The 24,744-nt window shown below is 38.4% G+C and overlaps 3 protein-coding genes across 3 annotated transcripts in view; 2 read left to right on the plus strand and 1 right to left on the minus strand.

Moving 5' to 3' along the window:
* Positions 1–24,744, plus strand: part of CDK6 (cyclin dependent kinase 6) — a 1,314,442-nt gene that overhangs the window by 78,315 nt on the left and 1,211,383 nt on the right. The window lies entirely within an intron of this gene.
* LOC123249645 (probable RNA polymerase II nuclear localization protein SLC7A6OS) lies at positions 154–1,672 on the plus strand. Its single transcript, XM_044678758.1, has one exon. It carries the CDS (start codon positions 463–465, stop codon positions 1,534–1,536), a length of 1,074 nt encoding a protein of 357 aa, XP_044534693.1. The 5' UTR covers positions 154–462; the 3' UTR covers positions 1,537–1,672.
* CCR8 (C-C motif chemokine receptor 8) lies at positions 13,765–14,811 on the minus strand. The gene has a single exon (XM_044678761.1). It carries the CDS (start codon positions 14,809–14,811, stop codon positions 13,765–13,767), a length of 1,047 nt encoding a protein of 348 aa, XP_044534696.1.

Raw genomic sequence — 24,744 nt, forward strand, 5'->3', positions numbered from 1 at the left:
CTGGCAGGTGAGCCTTGGCTTCACTTTCAGCTGAGATTCTGACCCTTGGCAGACTTCTTTGGGCAGCTGCAAAGGACTGACTCCTTTCCTAGCTTCCTCAGAGACGAGCTTCCATCTTGGAGGAGGCATCCTAGTTCCTGACTACTAGGGGCCCTCCTGGCTGAGGAGGTAGCTCCAGTAGAGCTATTTTCTCTAAGCCTTCTCACATTGCTCTGCTCCATTGGTTCCCTTCCACTCTGGGACAGAATTCTGACTAGACTAGAGATAGCATACCTTTGGCAAGCAGGATTTTTTCACCTCATTGAGGTGAGGTCCAACCACTCCATTGAACCTTTGCCCACTGCCTGAGGACTCCCAGGACATCCGGACTGGGGGAAGCCCCTGCCAGGGCCTGAGCTGGACTTCTGAACCTTTCAGAAACTCAGAAAGGAGGCCAGAGGGAAAGGAGAAGAGGGGCCTGGCATGATGGAGGCCTGTGGGGCCCCAGCAGTGTTGCGAGTGAGGAGGAAGCGAGGAGAGGAGCCCCCTGAGGCACTCTTTGTCCCCTGTAAAAGGCAGAGGAGGGAGGATGGAGGCGAGGACTGGGGGTCCCCCCCTTCCCTGCCCCTGGGGGAGAACGTCTTCTTCAAGCTGGCGGCTACAGTGTCCTCCCAGCATGAACCTGTTCCAAAGTATGTCAGGGAAGCTCTTCACAGACAGAGAGCCACCAGAGCCCTGAAGCCCTCATGTCAGAGTCATCAGAGAATCCAGCAGCATCTCCTAGCTAGGAAGCAGGGCACCAGGCAGCAAGAGCGCTACCACCTGCTCTCCACACACCGAGCCCCTCCTGCACAGGCACAGGCACAGGCACAGGCACAGGCACAGGCACCCCAGCCTCCTCTAGACCCTGCCCACACCACTCAGGGGCACCAGCTAGACTCTGGTCTTACCACGCCAAAGTCACAAAGACAGCAAGGAGCCACACTTCCCCAGGCACCCTCTGCACAAGGCTTCCACTCATTTGACAGCGTTCCTCAGGCCGCCTCTGAACAGGAGAAGCCCTCCGCGCCTGACACCTGCTCTCACGACTCTGACCCAGATGTCATCCTCTCTCATGCTGTCAAGCTCATGCGGGAGCACCTAGCCATCTCCAAGGAAGCCAAAGGAAGGCAGCATCGGGAAAGAGAGCAAGATTATGTCTATGACATTTACTACCTGCACGCACCTCCCCCAGGACCCACTGAGAGCATCCCCTCTGTGCACAGCTACGGCCACGACTGGGAACTGATAGCCCCTGACCAGCAAGAACAGGACATCTATGCTGAGGACCAGGAGGAAGAGGAGGATGAAAACAGTGAGAATCACTGGGGCAACCAGTACCCTGAGGAGCAAGAACCAAGCACGGACACAGACAGCTCCAGGGCCTCTGATGAACAATATGGCAGCCTCAGTGATGAGGACAGGACTCTCATCACACCAAGGACATGCAACAAATATGCTGACCATGTGCTAAAGGAGTTTGACTATGACTGCTCCCAGGACTTTGATTCTGACTAAGGACTACACAAACATTCACCCGGTCCCCAGCATCAGCCCCCGAGGTGCTCCTCTTTCAAAGCTCCCAACATGGCCCCCTTCACCTGCTGCCTCACCTCTGGGACACCTGCACTTCTCCACCATGCTTCAACAAGCACCTCCGTAGAAGAATCTCATTGCCACTCAACATCCCCTCAGCCCCATCATTCCACATCATCACTTGCCTCTCATTCCAGGCTGGAGCCAACTCACCCCACTGAGCTACAAGGGATCTCAGGAGACATTTCATTCAGACCCTTCATTTCACGGCTTCAGAAAGGATGAGGCAGGGGCAGCCAATCACTGCTATCTTATCACGCCTCTGAAGAAAGTATTGTCTCTTCTACATTGGTGGAGGAAGAATTTACACACTTAGTTGCTTGAAGCCCTTGTATGACTGTTACTAACTAACTCTATCTTTGCCCAATCTCTTGGGCCTCCCACCTCTCCCTCCTCCCAAGGAGTTGAAGCTTGTATTGATTCAATCAAAAGGTAGAAATAGGAGAGTTAATCCTGTCTTCACAACCTAGTCAGGTAAGTAAGTTACTGTTAACCAAAGTGTTAGCTCCAACAAGGTAAAGAGAATAAAGGATTCCCTTTCTGACTCAAAATATAACAAATATTGGTGACCACATAATTTCATAAAATCATTATCCAACTGTTAAATTTTACTCTTACAGTGCATATCTGACTTAAAATAGAAATCTCCTACTATGGCACAAGTGCTTAGGAGAGAGAGAGAGACACTCTTGTATCTAAACTTTTCCTCTGAGTTTGTGGGAAATTTAATTTCAATGAAATTCACTGGAGGTGAGTATTAGATATATTCAGATGGTTGCACTGATCTTCAATAATAGGCCAGTAACAGAATAGGTTTTCCTAAAAGCAAGAAAAGACTTCAACAGTTCTTCCTCTGGAGGTAGATAGCATTCTTTGTCATAACTTCTTCAGCTTTGTCCCAGATCATTGTAGTTGTGTGAGTAGCTAAGTCTTTCATAGATCATTCCACAGTCTCTGTTATTGTATACAATGTTTTCCTGGTTCTGCTTATTTCACTCCGTATCAGTTTACATATATCTTTCCAGCTTTTTCTGAAATCATCCTGCTCATCATTTCTTATATCACAACAGTATTTCATCTCCATCATATTCTACAGTTTATTCAGCCATTCCCCAATTAATGGATATGTACTCAATTTCCAATGCTTTGCCCCCAGAAAAAGAATTACTGTAAATATTTTTGTCCACATATGTCCTTGGGGCAGTCTGATGTTTGAAATCACTTAGCTTCTAAATGGAGCCAAAGGGCAGGACATTGCCTTGCCATTCACAATTTAACACCTGGTATAATGGACCAAATTGTGAAGGAACTCAAAGCCAAATATCATTTTTTTTGTTCAAAACAATTTTAAAAAATAAGCTTAAATTCCATTTAATACTTCTTCCAACTATAAGGAGATATTGTATTACTTCTTCAGATTCAGGGAATCTACCAGCATTTGCAGGATTTTTAAAAGTATCAGATGATCAAAGATGAGGCTTTTCTCCTTTGTTTGAGAGAAGACCAACCTCCTTTCTGTACTCAAAGGCTGGGATATTTTTCTCCCACTAGTGCCCAATGCTGCCTTGCCTGCTTTTAGAAAAATCTACCCCAGGTTTCTTCCTCAAGCTCTCATTCTCCCTGCCTTTTCTCACTGCTGTGCCACTTTATCTGCTCAGAAGGCAGGCTCCCTGGCTTGGGAAAGATGGAGTCTGTGGACATCTAGGGTTGGAGGAAAGGGGTTCCACAGGTATTATCTGGCTTCTGAGAGGAACAATCTCCAACTCAAAAGAACATTGAACTCAGAGTTAATGTAGCAAAGACTCTTTCATTTCATTCTCCTGGAAATCGGTACTTGGGAGCCAGTTTTACAGGTGTTACAACTGGCAGACAAGTACAAGAAATGGGAACAGGTTCAGGCTCCCTTTTATTAATGCCAAGCAGTCCCTCCTCACCATTGGCTGGTTCCCAAGAGTAATGAGCTCATCACAAGAGCCAGGTGTTTGGAATGCAATTTAGATTCCCAATCATTCACATTTGAGTAAAGTAACTTCACTTGTTAGCCTCTTAAAAGAGGCTAATATAAAGGGGGGAAGTAATGTAAGGGGTTAAAATTGAAGGGTGGGACTAAATTATTTAAGAGTATGGCTGCCATTAAATACTCCATTCCAAAATGATTTTTATGGTCATTTATTTACAAAAGGAGAAAGAGTGAAAGTATAGAAATGGGAAAGAGGGCAGAGTAGGAGACCTAGCTTAACAAAGCTAGACTATGTGCTCAAGCCCTGGCTTCCTCTGGCAGCTATGAGGCCTCCTCCCAGATGAGGGGCCCCTCTGGAGGCTAGTATCTCCAGGAAAGGCCAAGGAAGCGAGTCAGTCTTTTTCACTCACCCACGTGGTAGTTCCTCCTCTTGTCTTGCTGACCTGATGTAGGGAAAAGGAGCTTAAGCTAGAAACATGAAACTGAACTCAATTTTCTTTTCTTTTCTTCTTCCATTATGGACTTAGGAGAGGAGTCCACCATCTTGCACAACCTGTTCCTCACATGCTCCAAAGTTACTAAGCTTTGATCAAACACCTTCTAAAGGAAAGCAACTGTGCTGAGCCTACTAATGGACACAGGCTTCTGTGGGTGAAGCAGGAAAGTGGGCAACAGTAGCTGAGATATAGAAGAAAGTAGTGAAGGTAGCTTGGCCATGGACTGAGGGAAGTAGTCATAGACACTAAGTAGTGGCAACTTTGTTTTATGAAAACCCCAAGTTTGCCTTTGTTCCAAGAAACTTGCCTTAAGGGAAATCCCAGACTGACCTTGTCTTAGACTGAGCAATAAACCTCAAAGTACCCAATGATCTCGGCTTAGCTAGAATGAGTAGATAAAATCAAATCTTAAATACCCTTTTGTCTTAGAAGTTTCTCTTATTGGTAGAAATGCAAAAGGAAAACATATGATTCATCACTTTTTTATATGAGTATATTATTTGGGATATTGGTTTTAAAAGATGACTGTATTACAAAAATGAATAATATGGAAATAGGTATTGAGTGATAATACATGTATAACCCAGTAGAATTGCTTGTCAGCTCCAGTAGGAGGGAGGGAAAAAAGGAGGGAGAGAACAAGAATCCTGTAATCATGGAAAAATACTTAAAAATGAATCAATAGATAATAATTTTTGAAAAGGACTTGAAAAAAATCTTCCATTGTATCAGAGGCCTCTCCTGGGTAGTCCAGCCCTTGGCTGGAATTCTCCTTCCCTTGTCTCCATTGTAAAGCTAATCAAATGAACCTTCCTGTCCTATATTCCCCAAAAGACATATAAGACCCCAAGTTCCTCAGCTCACTGGAACATCCCCTTTGGAGCTGCTTTTTCCCAGAGACAATGTTCCCCTTGTCCTATAGCTTTGTCTTGGTGTGGTATCTAGTGATTGACTCTATATAGGACCAATTAGAGTGTTGCTTTAACTTGTCCTGATTAAAGACTTGTGCTTTTTAACTGCTTTTGTGGTTCTGTGTTTTCAATGTTGACATTAGAAAAAGATAAACTGGGCGGGACACCATGGTGGCTCAGTGGATTAAGAGCCAGACATGGAGACAGAAGGTCCTGATTTCAAATTTGGGCTCAGATTCTTCCTAGTTGTGTGACCCTGGGCAAGTCACTTAACTCCAAATGTCTAGCCCTTTCTGCTCTTCTGCCTTGGAATTAGTATTAAGTCTAAAAAAGAAAGTAAAGGTTATAAAAAAAAAAAAAAGACTCTCTTCTGTATCTGTGTTGCTATTACTCACCTCCACAGGCTCCTAGCTGCTTCCAAGAGCAACTTAATAAGTAAATCAATTTGACTATACTTTTTCTATAGAGAAGAAAATAGAAAAAGGAATGTGAATTGGATGTACTAAAGGTAGCCTATGTGAGTGACCATTATGTCAACTGTGAATTTTCTTTGCATGTGATATAAATTCAAGAGCAATACACACTATACACAAATATAACTTAAGTGGAGACAGAAATGTTTGAACTAGTCTATCTAACTATTCATCCATCTATCTATACAATTGTATGTGTGTATATGTACTTAAATGTGTTTATGCATGCAAATAGAGGGAAGGGAATGTTTTCTGTTTTGGGGGCCACACTGATAAGATGAAGAGTATCTTGAGAGGGCTCCCCTCTTTCCTTATTTGAGTTGCTTTTCTGTCCCTTTACAATTTTATTTTATAATTTATTTATTGCAATTTATTAATTATTACTTTCCTAATTCTTCTTGGTTTAACAACAATGATAATAAGTATTAATAAGTAAATCAAATTGGTGTATGAAGTAGATAGATGGCACAGTGGATAGAGTGTCAGGAAGACCCGAGTTCCTATCTAGATTCAGACACTTATTAGCTCCCTGACCTTGGGCAATTCACTTAATCAGATTTGCCTCAGTTTTCTCATCTGTAAAAGGACGAGGAGGAGGAAATAGCCAACCTGATACAAACAGGATGAGAGATAGAAATGACTGAAAACAGAAAAGACAGAAAATTGAAAAGTCAAAATGATTGAATAATAAAGATGAGTTATTATTTTCCTTATTATTTGTTGTTTTGTTGCCCACCTGCCCAAGGGCAGCCAGGTTGTATCTCAGCTGTTTCTCAAACCCTAATCCTTTGCAAAAATAAACAACAAGTGGGGGCAGCTGGGTAGCTCAGTGGATTGAGAGTCAGGCCTAGAGACGGGAGGTCCTAGGTTCAAATCCCAGCTGTGTGACCCTGGGCAAGTCATTGCCTACCCTTACCACTCTTCCACCTATAAGTCAATACACAGAAGTTAAGGGTTTAAAATTAAAAAAATAAATAAATAAATAAACAAACAACAAGAGCACTCTTTCTGCTATCTCAGGACAGAGAAAGAACTCTTTGCTTTTCTGGCTAGAGGACTGGAATAACCATCACAAAAAGACCTGCTTTGGATTTCCTCAGCTGATAGACCCTTCACTGGATGATAGAAGAGGCTGCATAGGAGCTGGACACCACAAGGAGGCAGCAGTAGCTCAGCTGAGATTCCTAACAGAAAGTAAATGGGGAGAAGGAAGAGCCCTTTGCTCAGAAGAGGGCAACTCAACAGCTTAATCTTCTTTAAGAAGTTCTTTGTCGTTGTCCTTACTTTTTTAATTCTATTTTTTAATTAAAAAATTTTTTTACTCCTCACCTTCTGTGTTAGAATCAATACTACGTATCAGTTTTAAGGCAGAAGAGCAGGAAAGGCTGGGCAAGTGGATTAAGTGACTTGCTCAGGGGTCTCCCAGCTAGGAGATGTCTGATGGCAGATTTGAACTCAGGACCTCCTATCTCTGAGTCATCTAGCTGCCCCAAGTCCCCATTAATCTTGGGTTCCCTCTGAGATCCTTTCCACATGTTTCTGTTTTCATCCTCTTTGTACATCATTTGTTTACTTGTTGTCTCTCATCAGACTGAGCTCCGTTTATATCTCAGGCACTTAGCACAGGACTAGAGGCTGTTATTAAATGCTAATTAATTTCACTTGTCTTAGCCAATAAGAGAAAAAACAGCATTAGGTCTGTGGAATCTTCAGCTGAAGGTTTAGCTAAGCTCCTTAATTTGCTATGTCACTTTAGGAAAATCAGGTAACCTTGTTAGAGTTGAGGTTCCTCCTCTGTAAAATGGACACAACAATGCTTGCATTACCTGCCTCATGAAGTCATTGTAAGAATCAAATAAGACTGGGCATTTGTAGTCTTAGCAAATTCAGAATTACTAAATCTGTAAATATCTTGTCCTTCTCGGTGATACATGCCTCCTCTTTAATTATTTCAGCTTCAGAATTCTCTTGGAGCTGGTGATCTTTTCCTCCAAAAAACTGTTGTGCCAATCACCTCTAGATAGGTGGGTACACTTAACTCAGAAATTCTCAAATCCCCAAAGTATCCATTAAACATCTATCTCTCAGATTCACTATTTGTGACCTAAGCCCTTAAGGGAAGGAAACACAAAATAGAGGTAGCCTGGGATTTGAAGTCTAGTCTCAGGTTTACCTAGGCACCAAATGTTATAGCATCCAAATTCTTGAAAGAAAAGCTAAAGGAGTTACAGGTAGAGATAGAGAGGAAAACTTTAATAAAAGTGGGAGATTTTAAACTTTTCTCCTCAGAACTGGACAAATCTAACTAAAAAATAAGAAAGTCATGGAGATAAAATAAGTCTTAGATAAGCTAAATATAGTAGATATCTGGAGAGAACTGAATTAGAATAGAAAGATATATACCTTTTTTCAGTGGCCCTTGATACCTTTACAAAAACTGACTATCTTAAGATATAAAAACTTTATAGTTAAATTCAGAAAAGCAGAAATATTGAATGCATCCTTTTCAGATCATAATGCAATAAAATTATATATAATAAAAGATCCCAGAAGCAGAATAAAAATTAGACTAAATAACTTAATCTTTAAAAAATCAATGGGTTAAAGAAAATAATATTAAGACAATATACCAAAACCAATGGGATACAACAAAAGAAGTAATTAAAGGAAAATCAATATCTCTAAATTCCTATAACAATAAAATAAAGAAAGAACAAATCAACGAACTGGGTATGCAATTCCCAAAAAAAGAAGAAAAAAAACACAGAAAAAAGCATCAGGACAACCAAATGGATTTACAAGTAAATTTTTACCAAACATTTAAAGATAATCTAATTCCAATGTTAAATAAATTATTTAGAGTAATTGGTAAAGAAGGGATCCTGCCAAACTCCTTTTAAGAAACAAATGTGTTGCTGATACATAAAGCAGGAAGAGAAAAAACAGAGAAAGAAGATTATAGGCAAGTATAGTTTTACAGCCTCCAAAGCTGCTGAGGGCATACTCTTCCTCCCAAAAAAGTCCTAAGAGAGCATCCCAAACCAGGCAGATTTCCCCAAAAGATGTAAACAGAGCATTTCAAACTCATAGTAAGGGGTGGTGACTCTTCTTATCTTTGGCATCTCCCTCTATTGAATGGGGTCCAGTAAGGGATTGCTTCATCATTCTCAAGTTATCCTCAGAGATCAGTCCCCATGTCTGCTGGCAAAATGGCCAGGTTTGAATCAATGCTTTTATTAGTGACTATCCTCTCCAACACAGAAGCTTCCTTTGTAGTCAGAAAATTCTACTTTGATGAAAACCAAAGCCTTTCCACCTCTTGAACTCAAAAGGTATCTTCTTATTCTGGATATGTCCAGAATAAAATCCTAAAATCTGGAGAGAAAAAAAAAACAATGAAGGAGTCTCAAGCCAGGCTCGGGTTTGCCCAGGAGGAGGACATGTAGTCTAGATGCTATGTACTTTATGGCAGCATGAAGAAGGAGGGTGAGACATAGTGTCACTTAAACTGTTCCTGTGTGACTTATAGACTAAAAGGAAGAATGAAACAGAGGGTAGAGTAGCTCCCTTTTGTATATCTATTGAGAAATCAGTTATTTTGGCTCTACTGTCAATAAGGGGACACCATCATTTCAAAAAGCCAAGTCCTTTACCCTGGAGTCATACATGAATGGAAGTGGCCACATGTTTGACCAGAACTCTCAGCATGGTCCATAGGAAGGCCCCTATAGTTCAATACAATGCAAATTCCTAAAAGAAAGCAATTGTTTTCATTTTTGTCTTTATTTCCTCAGCACATAGCATAGTGCTATGCATCTAAATAACTATTTGTTGAATTGTATTGTCTGTCCCTTCTTTTTTTAAATACTCACAAACCATATCTAAGTAATGCATTCAAGAATTTTGTTAGGAATTAAAATCAAGCTCATGGTTTAAAGAATTTACCTTCTTTACCTTTTAGAACAAAAAGATATTTGTCTTTAGTCTATGATATTTCTCCCATTTAACCTGACTATTTAAATGTCAAAATCAGCAACTTAGCAATCATTAAAACAAGTTTTCCAGTACCCCAGGCAGCCCATTCAAATAGGGTGACTTGAAAGCATTGAGGCCAGGTGGGCGGGCACCATCTCCTCACTTATCTTTAGTTTTAATTCCTCATGAACCATTTTTGTTTTTGTCCACCTAACCAGCTAGCAGAATAATGGATAAAGTACCATGCCCAGAGTCAAGGAGACCTTTGTTCAAATCCAGCCTCAGTCACTTATTAGCTGTGTGACTCTGGACAAGTCACTTATCCAGTCTGCCTCAGTTTCCTCAATTGTAAAATAGAGATAATAACGTAAGATTAATGTGATAGTATTTGTAAGGTGCTTAGCACAGTGCCTGTCACATAGTAGGCACTATATAAATGTTTATTTGCTTCCCTTCTTTTCTAACCTGAAATTCATTCTCATTAATAGAGTTTTTGAAATTCGAGTAAGAGTTGAGTAGTTCTTCCTTTTGTTTATTTGTAATTGTGTTCTCTCTCATCCTCTCTCTTTTTCTCTGATTGGTATCAGTTCACTCTTCTTGCTTTTATTCTCAGTCTGTGTATTCTTCAATATCTGAGGTGAGTGCTGATCTCCCATTGATTTCTTTCAAAAATCCTCCCTAGTCTTCCTCAATAGAATTATAAAGCAACATGTCTCAGTTTACTTGTGCCTAATAAAGTGAATTTGCAGATAAAATCTACTTTTAGCTAAACTAGCCTTCACAAAGTGGCAAGGGGCTTCAAAAGATCCCTGCAAAGAAACCACAGATTAAAGATAAAACTAATAGTGTGAGCACATGCAAACAAGAAAATGTTTGTATCACTGCCACTGTCTCTTTCTTCTAAGAGCTCAAAACCCCAGTGATTTAATCATATTTGACAAGACGTTGGCTCCCCAAACTCAAGGTTATCAAGATTATTTGAAATACATATTTATATCCACTCTCATTTGATGATGGTGAAGGAAATGGCAAACCACTCCAATATCTTTGCCAAGAAAACCCCAAATGGGGTCACAAAGAGTCGGACATGATTGAAATGACTGAAAAATCATTTGATGAGCTTCACACTAAGTACATACTGTGCCTTGACATATTCTTTTATGAGAGGATCAAACCACCATAATTTTTAAAAGACATTAAAAAGCTAAACCTTTGTTCTGTATTGCCTATAAAAAAAACAACCCCTTTCATTTCTGTATACTTTAGAAACTTGGAAACAGAATTTTCCAGCCAAATTTCAAATCTTCCCAATGAAGAGTTTCAGTGCAGGTCGAAACCATAAAATTAATAAATAAATAAACCACATTTCAATACCTTCTAACTAATTTGCAAGAATAATTTATTGATACCAGGGAAAATGGAAATATCTATCCTTTTCATAACTGATGGATGGGATTGAAAAAAAAAAATGAGTACTGCGATTTAGTAAAGTTCAATACTTCTTCTGGGAAGCTAGATGGCAGAGTACAGGACCCAAAGTCAGGAGGACACATCTTCATGAGTTTAAATCTGGTCTCAGACACTTCCTTAGCTGTGTGACTCTGGGCAAGTCACTTAACCCCCACTGCCTACATTTTCCACTCTTCTGCCTTGGAACCAACATATACAGTATTGATTCTAAGACAGAAGGTAAGTTTTTGTTTGTCTGTTTTTTAATAAGCTATAGAAGGCAATGGCAAACCACTCCAGTATCTTTGTCAAGAAAACCTCTAATAAAGTCACAAAGAGTCAGATGTAACTTAAAAAATAACTGAACAACAGTATTTCCATTTGGACCAATAGACAAGCTACTTTGTGTCAGCCTGGGTGCTAGGTGCTGGGTATACAAATAATGAAAGTACTTAAACTCTCTGGGTACTTAGATTCTTTTGGGTCTATATATCTTTCTAAAGTATCCTTTTCAACTATGGTAGCCTTCAAAACACAGAATCTAAGCAAACTGATTTAGAATCAAATTGCTTTATCACAAAAGGTTAGACCAAGATTTAAAAAATAGTAAGGTATATTATATATATATATATATATATATATATATGATTTCATATATAACCCTCTTTTTCTGCTTTTCTTCTTACATGGAAATATTCATGTTTGTCAAATTCAGAATGACAAAAACATGAAAAGCTGAAAACAATGAAGTAAATTCAGTCACATTACTCTCAAATGCTCTGCTTGATCAAAATATAATTGGTAATTTTTTAATGAGATCAGAAAGGTTTTTTTGTATAAATAAAATGTACTGGAAAACATCGCTTATGTTATCATCATCTCATCCTTTTAAAGGTCTATTATTGTGCATGTTTCATGATGTATAGAATTTATTAGTAATTAGCATTATATTTAATTCATTTTAAAAATAAATTTTAAAAATCTATATATTAGGATGTATACACTCAAGATTTTTTTAATTGAACAGAAATGTTCAGTGAACACTAAATTAAAGGATCACCATATATATTCCTCTTTCCTCTTGACCCCTCTAAAGATCCTAGGCATTAGTCTAAGGAAACAGTGTGAACATGGTTACTTCTTCTGCATCTCCTTATTTTCTGGTAGAGTGGAAAGAGGGATTCTCTGAGCTGGGCATCTCAGAATGTTGCAATATTCTAGTCTCTCAGTTGGATCATGGGCCTAAGCAAAGTGTATGTGAAGGAGATGGAGATAAAATAAAGATGGAAATTAGAGAAGACACAGATTGTATAGAGAGCTTTAAATGCTACTTAAGAAGTTTGGACATTCTTGCATAGACAAGGAGACACTATTGAAGGGTTCTGTAGAGGACAAATGGTTCGATCAGAAGATATAAAAAACAATAAGACAGCAGTAAATATTACAAATAACAGAATGCTTGCTCACTTTGTTACACCACTGTAATTATTAAGAGAAAGACAAGATAGTGAAGAGAGTGAATACAAAAAAGAGAGAGTAGTGAGTGGAAAAGAAGAGAGAAAAGTAGAAGGTTTCTTAGACCTCGATGCTTCTGAAAATGGCAATAAATTTGGGTCACTTTTCTAGCAAAGAAGCATTGGTTGAGGAATATGTGTAGTATGACGAATGAACTCGGCTGTAGTGGAAAAGTGAAGGAAAGGCATCTAGTCATCCGAATTCCAGATTTTACAGTTGGAAGGAAATTCTGAGACTGTCCAGTCTCATCTGAAGCTGAACAAGATTTCCCTCTACAACATACCTGACAAGCTGGCCATAGAGTTTTTACATGGAGAATTCCAATGAAGGGATGCCCACTGCCTGCTGAGGCAGCCTACTGTATTTGGAGTCAGCTTTAATTGTTGCAAAGATTTTTTTCCTTACAAATCTTTTTCCAACTTTCCAACTTCCACATATTCTTTGTATTCCTGCCCTCTAGGACCAAGTAAACAGATCTCTTCCTTTATCCATGAAATAATCCTTTAAGCCTTAAAAAGGAAAAGCTCAGTTCTTCACTATTTTTGCCCCACCCTCCACCTCCCAGTATTTTCTTCTCCAAGATAAATACCTCCAGTTACTTCAATTCATTCTCAGGTGCCATGGATTTCAATCACTTTACTATTCTGGTCCCTTCCTAGAGAGGTAGATGAGTACACAGTGAATAGAGTGCCAGGCTTGGAGTCAGAAAGACCCAAGATCATATTTACCCTTGGACATGTATTAACTGCATGACCCTGGGTAAGTTGCTTAACATTTTGTTAGTCTCAGTTTCCTCAGCTGCAGAATGGGGATAATAATAGCATCTACCTCACAGGGTTGGGTCAAGGCTCAAATGAGATTTTTCTTGGTAGAAAAACTCACTACAGTGCCTGGAACCTATCTATCTATCTATCTATCTATCTATCTATCTATCTATCTATCTATCTATCTATCTATCTATCTATCTATCTATCTATCCTATATAAATGCTTATTCCCTTCTCTTCAATCCCCCACCCCCAATTCCCTCTATATTGTATAGCATATGAGTATCCATCTTCAAAAGTAGAGCCCCTGTTGTCCATCCAGGCAAAGAAGAGCGGGACTTTCCTCACCCTAATCCTTGATATTGTGCCTCACTTAAGGCAGCCCAAGATCATCTTAGCTTTCTTGCTTGAGATGTCTTGTTGATGCATATTGATTGATTCTGGAAGCCTCTTAAAATCCTTAGAAGAGATTTCAAAGGGAGAAATCAAATGTTTGCCATATGTCTCTTCCCATAAACCTGCTCATACTCTTTGCTTCCTCTGCTGCCAGAATCCCAAACAAACACCAGAAGGAAGGGAGAAACAGACCCAAAGTCACAATGTTTCATAAGATATAGTCAGTGCTGAAGGAACGTGATGAGAACAGATGCCCAGATGTTCTGTCCATGTGTTCTTTGCCTAGCCAGAAATACCCTTTGTATTTGCGAAAGATTTCCGAGAGGTGGTTCTTGAACTTTTCCCCCACAAAAGCATAAATGACAGGGTTGACACAGCAGTGGGTGAAGGAGATGACCTCGGTTATCTGGGTGGCCTGGGTAAGTTTCTGACTTAGGTCACACCCGTCCAGGATATGTAGGTTGTGCAGAGAATTCAGGAAGAGCATCATATTAAAGGGAACCCAGAAGAGGAAAAATGCCACCACTACAACAAGGACCAGTCTGATGGCCTTGATCTTGTGGTGGTTCTGACATCCTTTCAGGTGCCTGAGGATGTTGGCATAACAGAAAACAAGGATGCTGAGAGGGATGACAAGGCCCAGGATGTTGATTTCAAAGTGGGTGATGAGTTTCCACTCAATAGCTCTGTCATCATAGAAGGAGTAGCACTTGAGGGTGCCCTCCTCAGAAGATACTTGGTAAAACACCAGCAAAGGGACAGAGGCTAAAATGGCCATCAACCACACCAGGAGGCTGACTGCCATGCCCTTCCTGGTTGTCCTCACCTTCAAGGCATAGACTGCATGGACAATGGCCAGGTACCTGTCCATGCTCATGATGGTGATGAAAAAGATGCTACTGAAGAAGCCGATGTAATAAATCCCTGAGATGATCTTACACATGATGTTCCCAAAGACCCACTGGTCCAGAGTGTAGTGTGTCAGGAAGGGGAAGGAGAAGACGAAGAGCAGGTCAGAGATGGCCAGGTTCAGCAGGTACACATCAGTCATGCTTCTCAGCTTCTTACAGGCTACCAGAACCAGAATGACCAGGACATTCCCCAGCAGGCCAAAGCCAAAGAGTAGGCAGTAGAGCAGGGCAAGAAGCAGGGAGCTGGATTTCTGGGTGAATGCAGTATTGCAGGGGCTTGCCAACATTTCTGGATAATAGTCTTCTGTGGTCACGGACACATTTGGCTCCAGGGTGTAATCCATTTCAGCTTAGTCACCTGATCAGACAACACATAATCTTCTTATTAATTTCTCCAAGATAATGGTTTATCAGATATTTGATGAGTCTCTTGTAGTGGGGTAGAGTACCAGCCTTAGAGTCAGGAGCCCTGAATTCAGATATTTTACTATGTGATCATGGGCAAGTCACTTAACCTTTTAAAATCTCAATTTCCTCACCTGCAAAATAATGTTTTCATGAAGGCTATTGAAAGGAATGTACTTTGAAAACTTTAAATTTAACATGGGTAGTGATGATGATGATGATGTCAAGGTATAAGACCTGAGGCAAGAGGGGCAGAAATAGGAGCAAAGCATCAGGTGTCCCTTGTGGTCTTGCTAAATGCTTCCTTTAAGTTTATGAAATCCTTAAGGAAATTCTTATGATCTAGCTGCTAGCTCCTCTAAGAAGATTGTTATTTCTCCTCTGTAAGACTACATTTTTAATCTCTTTAGTGAGTTAGACACATATAGCAGACAAATCCAACTGTCAAGACCATTTTGCTGGTAACTTTTCTAGGAACCCCTAACCATTCCTCCCCAATAGTTAGGTAGAGTTGAGCATATTTCTTTTAAATCCTTTTATATCCCTGGTTGGTAGCAGCTGGCTCGGATCTTTGATAAGCCTCAAGGTAGCCCTTAGTAAAACTGGAAGGAGAAGATCTCATTCTGGTGACCTGAGTCTTACACTCCTGCTACTCTGGCCCAAGCCTCTCAAAACTACTAAATCAATTCTTCTTATTTGAAACTTGAAAAATTGTCACAATACAATTAGGTTACTATACATTTCAGAAATGTCCTTAACTGACATATTGTGGGTTGCCTTTAACTATATTTGTCTCAAAACCACAACAGATCCCATTGGTGTTTTGACTTTTTCTTCTCCTTTTCTGTAACTGCCTTTGTCATAGTTTCCCTCTTTATTATACCCCTAGAACAAGTGCTTCTCTACTTTTTAGGGCATTCTATTCACACCTGTGCAGTCTTTCCATAAGAGAAGGTTCTTAACATCAAGCAAATTGGCATTGGAAATTTACCTTTTAAGTCCAATGTCCATTACAAACATAGCAAACCCAACTGCTTCATGATACCATACCAGTAAAGCCCAAATAAATAACCCAAAGAATATTATCATGCCAGGCCTTGGTCCTCAGTTTCCAGCAGCATCTTTTTATCGGATCCACTAGCTCCTATGGTAGCTATAGTTCTTGATTAGAGTTATACTATACAATGGAGCAGCTTGACATCAACCAATCAGTGATCATTTATTAAACACTTACTATGTCTCATGTCCCAGGCAACACTGGAGTTGTGAGATCAAAAAGGGAAGTAATTCTTTCCTTCCAGGAGTAGACATCATCATGTACAGATACAAAATATAAAAAACATTAATTGAAGATGGATTTTGGAGAGACGATGCTAGCAGTAGTGGGAAATCAAGAAAGGCTTCATGTAGGAAGAGATGCTGGGCCTGAGTTTTGAAGGGTACCATGGATTCCAAAAGGTAGTGGCAAGAAGGAAGAACATTAAAGGGATGAGGTGAGGGGACTCCTAATGAAGAGGCACTGAAAGAAGAGTTGGAGAATCAAGAGTATGGAACAGCAAGTATGGTAGTATGGTTGTCCCCTGGAACTCTGGGTGAGGCTTGACCCTGTATTTTGCAGGAATTCCATACTGCCATCTTCTACATTACAGTAGTAATGTGTAAGAAGTCTGTAAAAGTAGGAAGGGGTCAAATTTTGAAGAGCTTTAAATGCTAGATGAGAAATTTATATTTAATCCTAGTAGGTACTCATTGAAGTTTGTTGAATAGGGATTTGATGCTGTCAGAACTAAACTTCAGGAAAATCACTTGAAATAGGGGGAAATTTGAAACAGGAAGATCAAATAAGAGTTTACTACAATGGTGAGAAGTAAGAAGAACCTATATTAGGAGGTGGCTGTATAAGTGGGGAGAAGGTTACAAATCCAAGGGATTCGTGAAGGTAGAAACAAGAAGAATTTGGAATTATATGGAGTGAAGGATAGTAAGCAGTCAAAGATGTCACCAAGGTTGTAACCTTTAGTGTCAGGAAATATGATATGGAAAAAAATTGATAGAAATAAGTAAGTTTGGAAGAATAATGGGCTTAGGGGGAAAGATAATGGATTAAGTTTTAGATGCCCATGAGGCATCTGATTAGAAATGTCTAATAGGTAGTAGGTACCAAACTACTTATCTATACTAAAGGATCATGGGATTTAGCATTGGAAAGACTTTTGGGATGGCAGAGAGAGATGCTAGCTTCAGAATAAGAAATACATTTCTTTTGACTTTGTCCTTGGCTACTTGTTTCCTCTTTATTTTGGGGTGCCAGGACCTGATAGGGCCAGAGTTCTACTTTTCTCCACCCATACCCCATACCAATACTTTGGGTCAGAATATTCTCTTTTTAGATGATTTAACATGCCTAACATTAGATTTCAGTACATTCAATTGAACTTTCTCTGCAACAGTTCCCTTAAATACATCTGTTTAAATGCATTCCTTCTAAAACATCTAACATATTAAAAATAAAAAAGAAATCAAGGAAAAAAAACAGAATGTGTAAGAGACAACGCTAAGGATATTACAAATCAATATCAGTGGGATGCATCCAAAGTACTTCTTGTAGAGAAATTCCTATTACAAGGTCTTTATTAACAAGGAAGGGGAGAAATGAATTAAACTTGAAACTAAAGAAATCAGATAAAGACTAAGGCAATAGCTATTGAATACTGTCATCTGAATTGGCAAGAACCCTAGAAATCATCTAGTCCAAGCCCCCCGGAAGAAGGATGTCTGCTTCAGCATACCTGACATGTGACCATCTATCTAGATTGAAAATGAGGGACAGTTTGTGTTTTTTTTGTTTGTTTTTTGTTTGTTTTTTAGTAAAGGAACAATCAGGAAACTAATAGCAGAAATAAATAAAATGGGAAGTGAAATAACAATTGAATTGATAAATAAAACCAGGAGATAGTTTAAAGAAAACACTAACAACTTGACAGACTTAAGAAACCAAACTAACAGATGAGGAAAATGTACATCAACAATGTTACAAATGAATGAGGAGAGATTGCAACAAATACAAAAGGAGTTTCCTTAGGGAATACCAGACACCCTGTAGGAGTTGAAGGCTTTAAGGCAAATGAGTGATTTCTACAAAAATATAATTTACTAAAATGTATTTAACAGGACATTAACCAATCGCAGAGGCAGAAATCAAACAAGTTATGAATCATCCTGGGGGGGGGGAGCAAACCAGATGATTTCAGAGGTAAAAATTTTCAAACTTTATCAGAACAAATAACCACTTTTACACTATTTATAAATAACTTCATTTATAAAAAGAGGGTGATACAGATTGATTAGATCAGGCCTCTTTACCCAGAAAAGACCAAGTAGAAAAAAAGTAGAAAGACCCAGCTGAAATGACTGTTGAATAATCATGAGTACAATCTCTGGAACCAGAATTCTGCCAATCCCTTCTGTTTAGCTTCATCTAACCTACTCATTGCTGCTGTGTTCAAAATTACTTGAGATTGGCTTACCCAAAAATTATATATACATATATATATATATATATATAAACCCTTACCTTCTTTCTTAGAATCTACAGATTCTATACTGTTTCAATTTCAAGACAGAAGAGAGGAAAGGGTTAAGCAATTGGTATTAAGTGATTTGCCCAGAGTTGTACAGCCCAGAAGTATCTAAGGCCAAATTTTAACCAAGGACCTCCTATCTCTAGACCTGACAATATGTCCACTGAGCCATCTAGCTGCCCCTAAATGTTACATATTAAAGAGAATTCAGCTTCCTTTGTGAACTTCATTTGAAAATCATGGGCCAACCAGGGGTCAGGCTACATCTGAATAAAGTCATCTTCCTGGAAGCAATTTAGTGTATAGCTTCATTTCCCTAAATCTGACAAAGATGAGAATCTAGAAGGGTAGCCACAAGGTAAAAAAGCATTACTAATTGTACTCTTTCTCATCAAATATCTCCACCGAGGATTTAGATGTTTTCACTAAACCCTATAATTAAAACCCACTGAGCATGAAACTCTGTATCTTTAAAATTCTGGACCAGATTAATGCCTGGGAAAAAATGGAAAGCTATATACAATCTATGATGGGGCAAGTCTTTTGGTCTACCAAAACTTGGCAAAGAGAACACTAATAAAGAAAATTATAGATTAACTTCCCTAATGAACATAGATATAAAATACTAAACAATAGCTAGCAAAATATAGTGATGTATTAATAGGCATTATATTTATACCACATGTGCAAGTCGGGCTCAATATGAGGAAAAATATTAACAAAAGCAAGAATTCAAAAAATTCAAAATTATTTTGATAGTTGCAGAAAAAAACCTGAGATAAAAATCTAACATCATTAGTAGCAAAAAAGCCTAAAAGGAGTATTAATAGAGAAAAATTTTCCTCTACTCTAAAAAAAAAATCTACCTTAAGTCAAGAGATGTTTTTAATCAGAATACTTGTAATGTTTTTCCATTATACATACATTTTTACCATTTTCATTGATATTGTATTGCAAATGCTGCCCATTATAATTAGACAGGAAAAAAGACAATACTGGAAATGATGAAGTTAAATTGTCATTATTTGTAGATGACATGACTGTACATATATAAACTACAACTCATGACCAAAAAATGAACTGAAACAAATTAGTTTAGTAAGGTTATATAGACAAGATTAACCCACATAATTATCTAACATAAAATTGAAATACAGATTAAGAAAATGTTACAACTTAAAAAAAACCATGAAAAAATTATTTTCTTATCATTTATAACCTAAGTAGTCCCTTGGTTACAATGCAGCTGATATCAATCTCCATTCTTCCTCTTTGTTGGCATGGTGCCATGGAAATAATGCTAGTTTTAAAGCATTGAAGACCTGAGCCAACTTGGGGTTTAGTTTGAACACTTCAAAAACTTTTTTTTTAATTAGCAATTTGGCTCTTGTCTAAAAGTAGATTCCTTTGATTGTAAGAATGAATATATCTTTAACCTGAATGAATATTGGATTTTTATCAAAGCTTTTTCTTCATCTATTCAATTAAAAAATTTTTTTCCTCTTGCTAAACCAGGATTCTTACTCCTGGATCCTCTACTCCCAATCTGTGGAACCTGTCACTAATTGCTCAGTTTCTTAGGGCCTTAATTTCTCTATTTTTTAAAAGTAAGGATATTGGATCAGATGGTCTCTAGAGTCCATTCTAGCCATTTAAACTCTTAAAGAACAAAGCCTGAGCCAGACAGACTAATTCCATATTATGAAGAGATACTCACCTTCCAAAGTGGGGACTGTTAATTTCCACTTGGTGATAGGACTGAAGGAGTGATGTAGACTTACATATATATAGATGCACATACACCCACAGACAGCTGCGTCACATCAAACAGATCAAAATAAAATCATTTCCTATTCTGTTTCCTAAACAGTGGAGGTTTGAGTTGAGTGTGAGACCTTATTTTTCAAGATCCCTTCAAATGTCAAATCTCTCTGAATCAAGAAATTTTACATGGGTGATGAAAGTTTGCTTCACTTAGCACACAAATCAATAATTAGATTGCTTTCAATAAACTCTGTAAGACTAAGAATGAAACTTTGTTTGCTAAAATATCCCTACTGGTGGGAGGAGAAAAACTTGTTTCAGATATTGAGATCTTTTGTTTTTCAGCAGGCAAGTAGGTTCAATAATAATGCTATTCTTAGAACCTTTGCTGTCATTCTCATTTTTTAAACAATATGCATTTTTTGGCAGAAAAGAAACCGAAATAGAATTTATTTGTCCATTTTCTTTTTTGAAATTTTCTTTTTTAGAAAATTTTTCTATGGTTACATGATTTATGTTCTTACTCTCCCCTCCACCCATCTCACCCTCTCCAACCCCTATAGCCGACCCACATTTCCACTGGTTTTTACATGTGTCATCGATCAATCTATTTCCATATTATTGATAGTTGCACTGGGGTGGTCATTTAGAGTCTACATTCCAAATCATGTCCACATCAATCCATGTGTTCAAGCAATTGTTTTTCTTCTGTGTTTCCACTCCCACGGTTCTTCCTCTGAATGTGGATAGCGTTCTTTTTCATAAGTCCGTCAGAATTGTCCTGAATCATTGCATTGCTAATAATATGCATTTTAAAAAACCTTTACCTTTTGTGTTAGAATTGATACTAAGTATTGGTTCCAAAGGCATATGAGTGGTAAGCACTAGGCAATGGGAAGGGACATACCTAGAGTTACACTTCTGGGAAGTGTCTGAGGACAGCTTTGAACCCAAGACCTCCCATCTTTGGGCTTGGCTTTCATGTCACTGAGCCACCTACCTGAACCACAATATAAATTTAAAAAAAATCCTTTACCTTCCATCTTAAAATCAATACTTTGTATTGGTTCCAAGGCAGAAAAGTGGCAAGGGCTAGGCAATAGGGGTTCAGTGACTTGTCCAGAGTCACATAGCTGGAAGTGTCTGAAGTCACATTTAAATCCAGGACCTCCCATCTTTGGGCTTGGCTCTCATGTCACTGAGCCACCTAACTGCTCCACAGTATGAATTTTTAAGTAGATTCACATATATTGGTCTGTATTATATAGTACCAGGGAAGTTGCTATACAAATAAATGTAAAATTAATACATTTTGAGGCTAGTACAATCTAAAGGCTGTTCAGATAAATAGGCTAGTTCAAACTCCAGCCAGATCTACCCTATAACAAAGAATCATGAGATAGGAGAGTTCCTCCCTCATCTTCTGTAGAATGGGGTAGGGTGGGTGATGGGGGCAAATTTTCAGGGTTTTAACAGTAAGAAAGAGGGAAAGAACCCATATGTACCAAAAGTATCTATAGCAGCTCTTTTTGTGATGGCAAAGAACTGGAAATTTAAAAGATTCCCATCAACTGGAAAATGGCCAAACAAAATATGATATACACAATGGACTATGACTGTTATAAGAAATTAAATGAAGCATGCAGTTTCAGAGAAACTTTGAAAGATTTCTATGAACTGATGTGAAATGTCATGAAGGGATACTGCAGAACAATTTGTATGATAATAACAATATTGTAAAAATGAAGAACTTTGAAAAGAGTTGTGGCAGTGTCAAAGTAGAGAAGGGGATGTACTTGAGATATGTTACTAAGATAGAAATAACAGGTCTTGGCTTTGGGGATGAGGGCTAAGGGGCCATCAGAAGTTGATGTAGACACACCTAGGTTGCAAGCCTGGGGCATTGACGGGATAATAGCGTCTTGGAGAACAAGAGGGGAATTTGGAAGGAGGGAGGGTTCTGGGGGAAAGATAATGAGTTCAGTTTGGTATATGTTGAGTTTAAGATGTCTACAGGGACATAAGGTTCCAAATATTTGGACATGGATTCAATACGCAGAAGGAGGCATATAATTTTGGGCATGGCCAGTATGGGAATTTGTCTTGCTTGATTGTGCATATTTGTTAGAATGGTTCTGTTATGCCTCTTCTTTTTCCCTTTGGGAGAGGAAAAGTTAGGAGGGAGAGAAAATAAGTGCTTGTTAACTGAAAAAAAATTTTTTAATAATTTGTAATCCTCAACATGCTATAGGAAAAAGAAATATCTCCTACCTTTCTCCTTCCCTCTTCTACTCTTTCACCCCATAAAATTAGGGGAATTTAGACTCTCTGGAAAGCAACATCTATTGCCTCTCTCACAAGACAAATTTCCCATCTCTAAAGGACAACTTAGTTTTTATATCGCCTTTTCCAAGATCCACACGCTCACCTCTGTAGTGTTTAGAATATATATTAATTTGCAAAACCTTACAGAAGTGAATTATAGAAGATTATGAGCAGTAACAGGACAACAAAGTAGATAGAGTACCAAGCCTGGAGTCAAGAAGACTCATTTTCCTAAGTTCAAATCTGGCCCCAGACACTTACAAGCTGTGTGACTCTGAGCAAGTCAGTTCACCCTGTTTGCCTCTGTTTTCTTCTCTATAAAATGAGCTGGAGAAGGAAATAGCAAACCATTCCAATATCTTTGCCAAGAAAACATCAAATCTGGCTTTGGACACTTACTAACTGTGACTCTGGGCAAGTCACTTCACTCTGGTTGCCTCCATTTCTTCATCTGTAAGAACTGGAGGAGGAAGTGACCAACCATTCTAGTATCTCTGCCAAAAAAGTCCCAAATGGGATCACAAAGATTTAGACACAACTGAATAACGACTGAACTATGACAACATGAGCCATATCTTGATAAAGAGAGAAGATGGAGGGAAAAGGAGCCTGTCTATAGAAACTTTGGCATGAGACCCCTGTACCCCTGATAATTCCAAGATTGTTTGCATATTATCTTGGGAAGAGAATAACTAACTAATAGACCACCAAATGAAAAAGATCTAGCCTTTCCATATGTGTCTATTTTCATCATGCGTGACAGAGGAAATATTGTATTTGGACTCTAATTTCCCAGGTCCTAATGAAACAATAGAAATAGAAATTAAGAAAATGAAGTCAAGAAAAGGAACTGAACCAGACCAGCATACTCCCAGGAGAACAATGCTGGAGTAGCACAATTTTGAAAGCATGGAGGCATCATTTTATTTTTGAGACACTAATTTTTAAAATATCTGAAAGAAGGAATGATATTCTACAATTCAGTAAATTAATAGATGGTATTCTTATTAAGGAGACCATTGAGAGTATAGCAATACCTATTATTCTATATGCCAATTTCTTGTCCCCCAAAACTCTGTATGAGAATTATCTATACCCACATCAAAGGTATCCTTGATGAAAGTCTGAGAAGAGAACAGATAAGCTTTCAAAATTGACTTTCTACAGCAGGATGCAGTCACACTACTGACTGAAAAGTGCAAACAATATGAAATTCCACTGTGTTCATTTATTGTTTATTAATTATTTTTAAAGTGTTCGATTCAAAAGAGCAAGATATAGCTGGAAGTACTCTCCTTTGACAAGATATATCTCCTGTATATATAAAGATATAATTTTTAAAAATATAATTTATATACATATATAGTGTTTAAAGTTACATATATAAAATGTGCTTTTTAAAATTTACATATGTAAAATACATAAAATATAATTTTAAAATCCTTATCTTCTGTCTTAGAATTATACAAGTATGGGTTCCAAGGCAAAAGAATGATAAGGGCTAGGTAATTGGGGTTAAGTTCACATAGCTAGAAAGTATCAGGGGCCAGATTTGAACCCAGGATTCCCATCTCCAAGCCTGGCTCTTTATCTGCTAAGCCACCTACCTGCCTCTACATCTGTTAATAGATGTAGTCAGTGACAAATCTGTTCAACAGTCTTCTGAGTATTACTGTATTATCAAATGAGTAATAATAATAATAATAATAATAATATGATAGCTAACATTTATATAGCACCTATTATCTGTCCGGCATTGTACTAAGTACTTTAAAAATATTATCTTATTTGAGTCTCACAATAAATTTTGGGAGGTAAATATTATTATTATCCACATTTTTAAGATGAGGAAACTAAGGCAGAAGGTTATATAACATACCTAGGATCATTCAGCTAGATTTGAACTCAAAGCTCTTTTTGACTCCCAATCCTAAACTCTATCTACTGCTAGGTAGCTATGGAGATCTCTTGAAGAAGTTTTACCAGGTGGTGGTGGTGGTGAGGGAGAGCAGCTAGTTGACACAGTGGATAGAGTATCAGGCTTGGAGTTAGGAAGACACTTTCTAGCTGGGCAAGACACTTAATCCTGTTTGCCTAAAAAAAAGTTTTACAGAAAGAAAGAGAAGGACCTCCCACAGGTTGAGAGGACATGGCTGGATCACTATCATTGATCTAAGGTCCCAGGGCACTGAGGTCTTGCAT

Source organism: Gracilinanus agilis, chromosome 5 (genome assembly GCF_016433145.1).
Source record: "Gracilinanus agilis isolate LMUSP501 chromosome 5, AgileGrace, whole genome shotgun sequence".
Lineage (NCBI taxonomy): Eukaryota > Metazoa > Chordata > Mammalia > Didelphimorphia > Didelphidae > Gracilinanus > Gracilinanus agilis.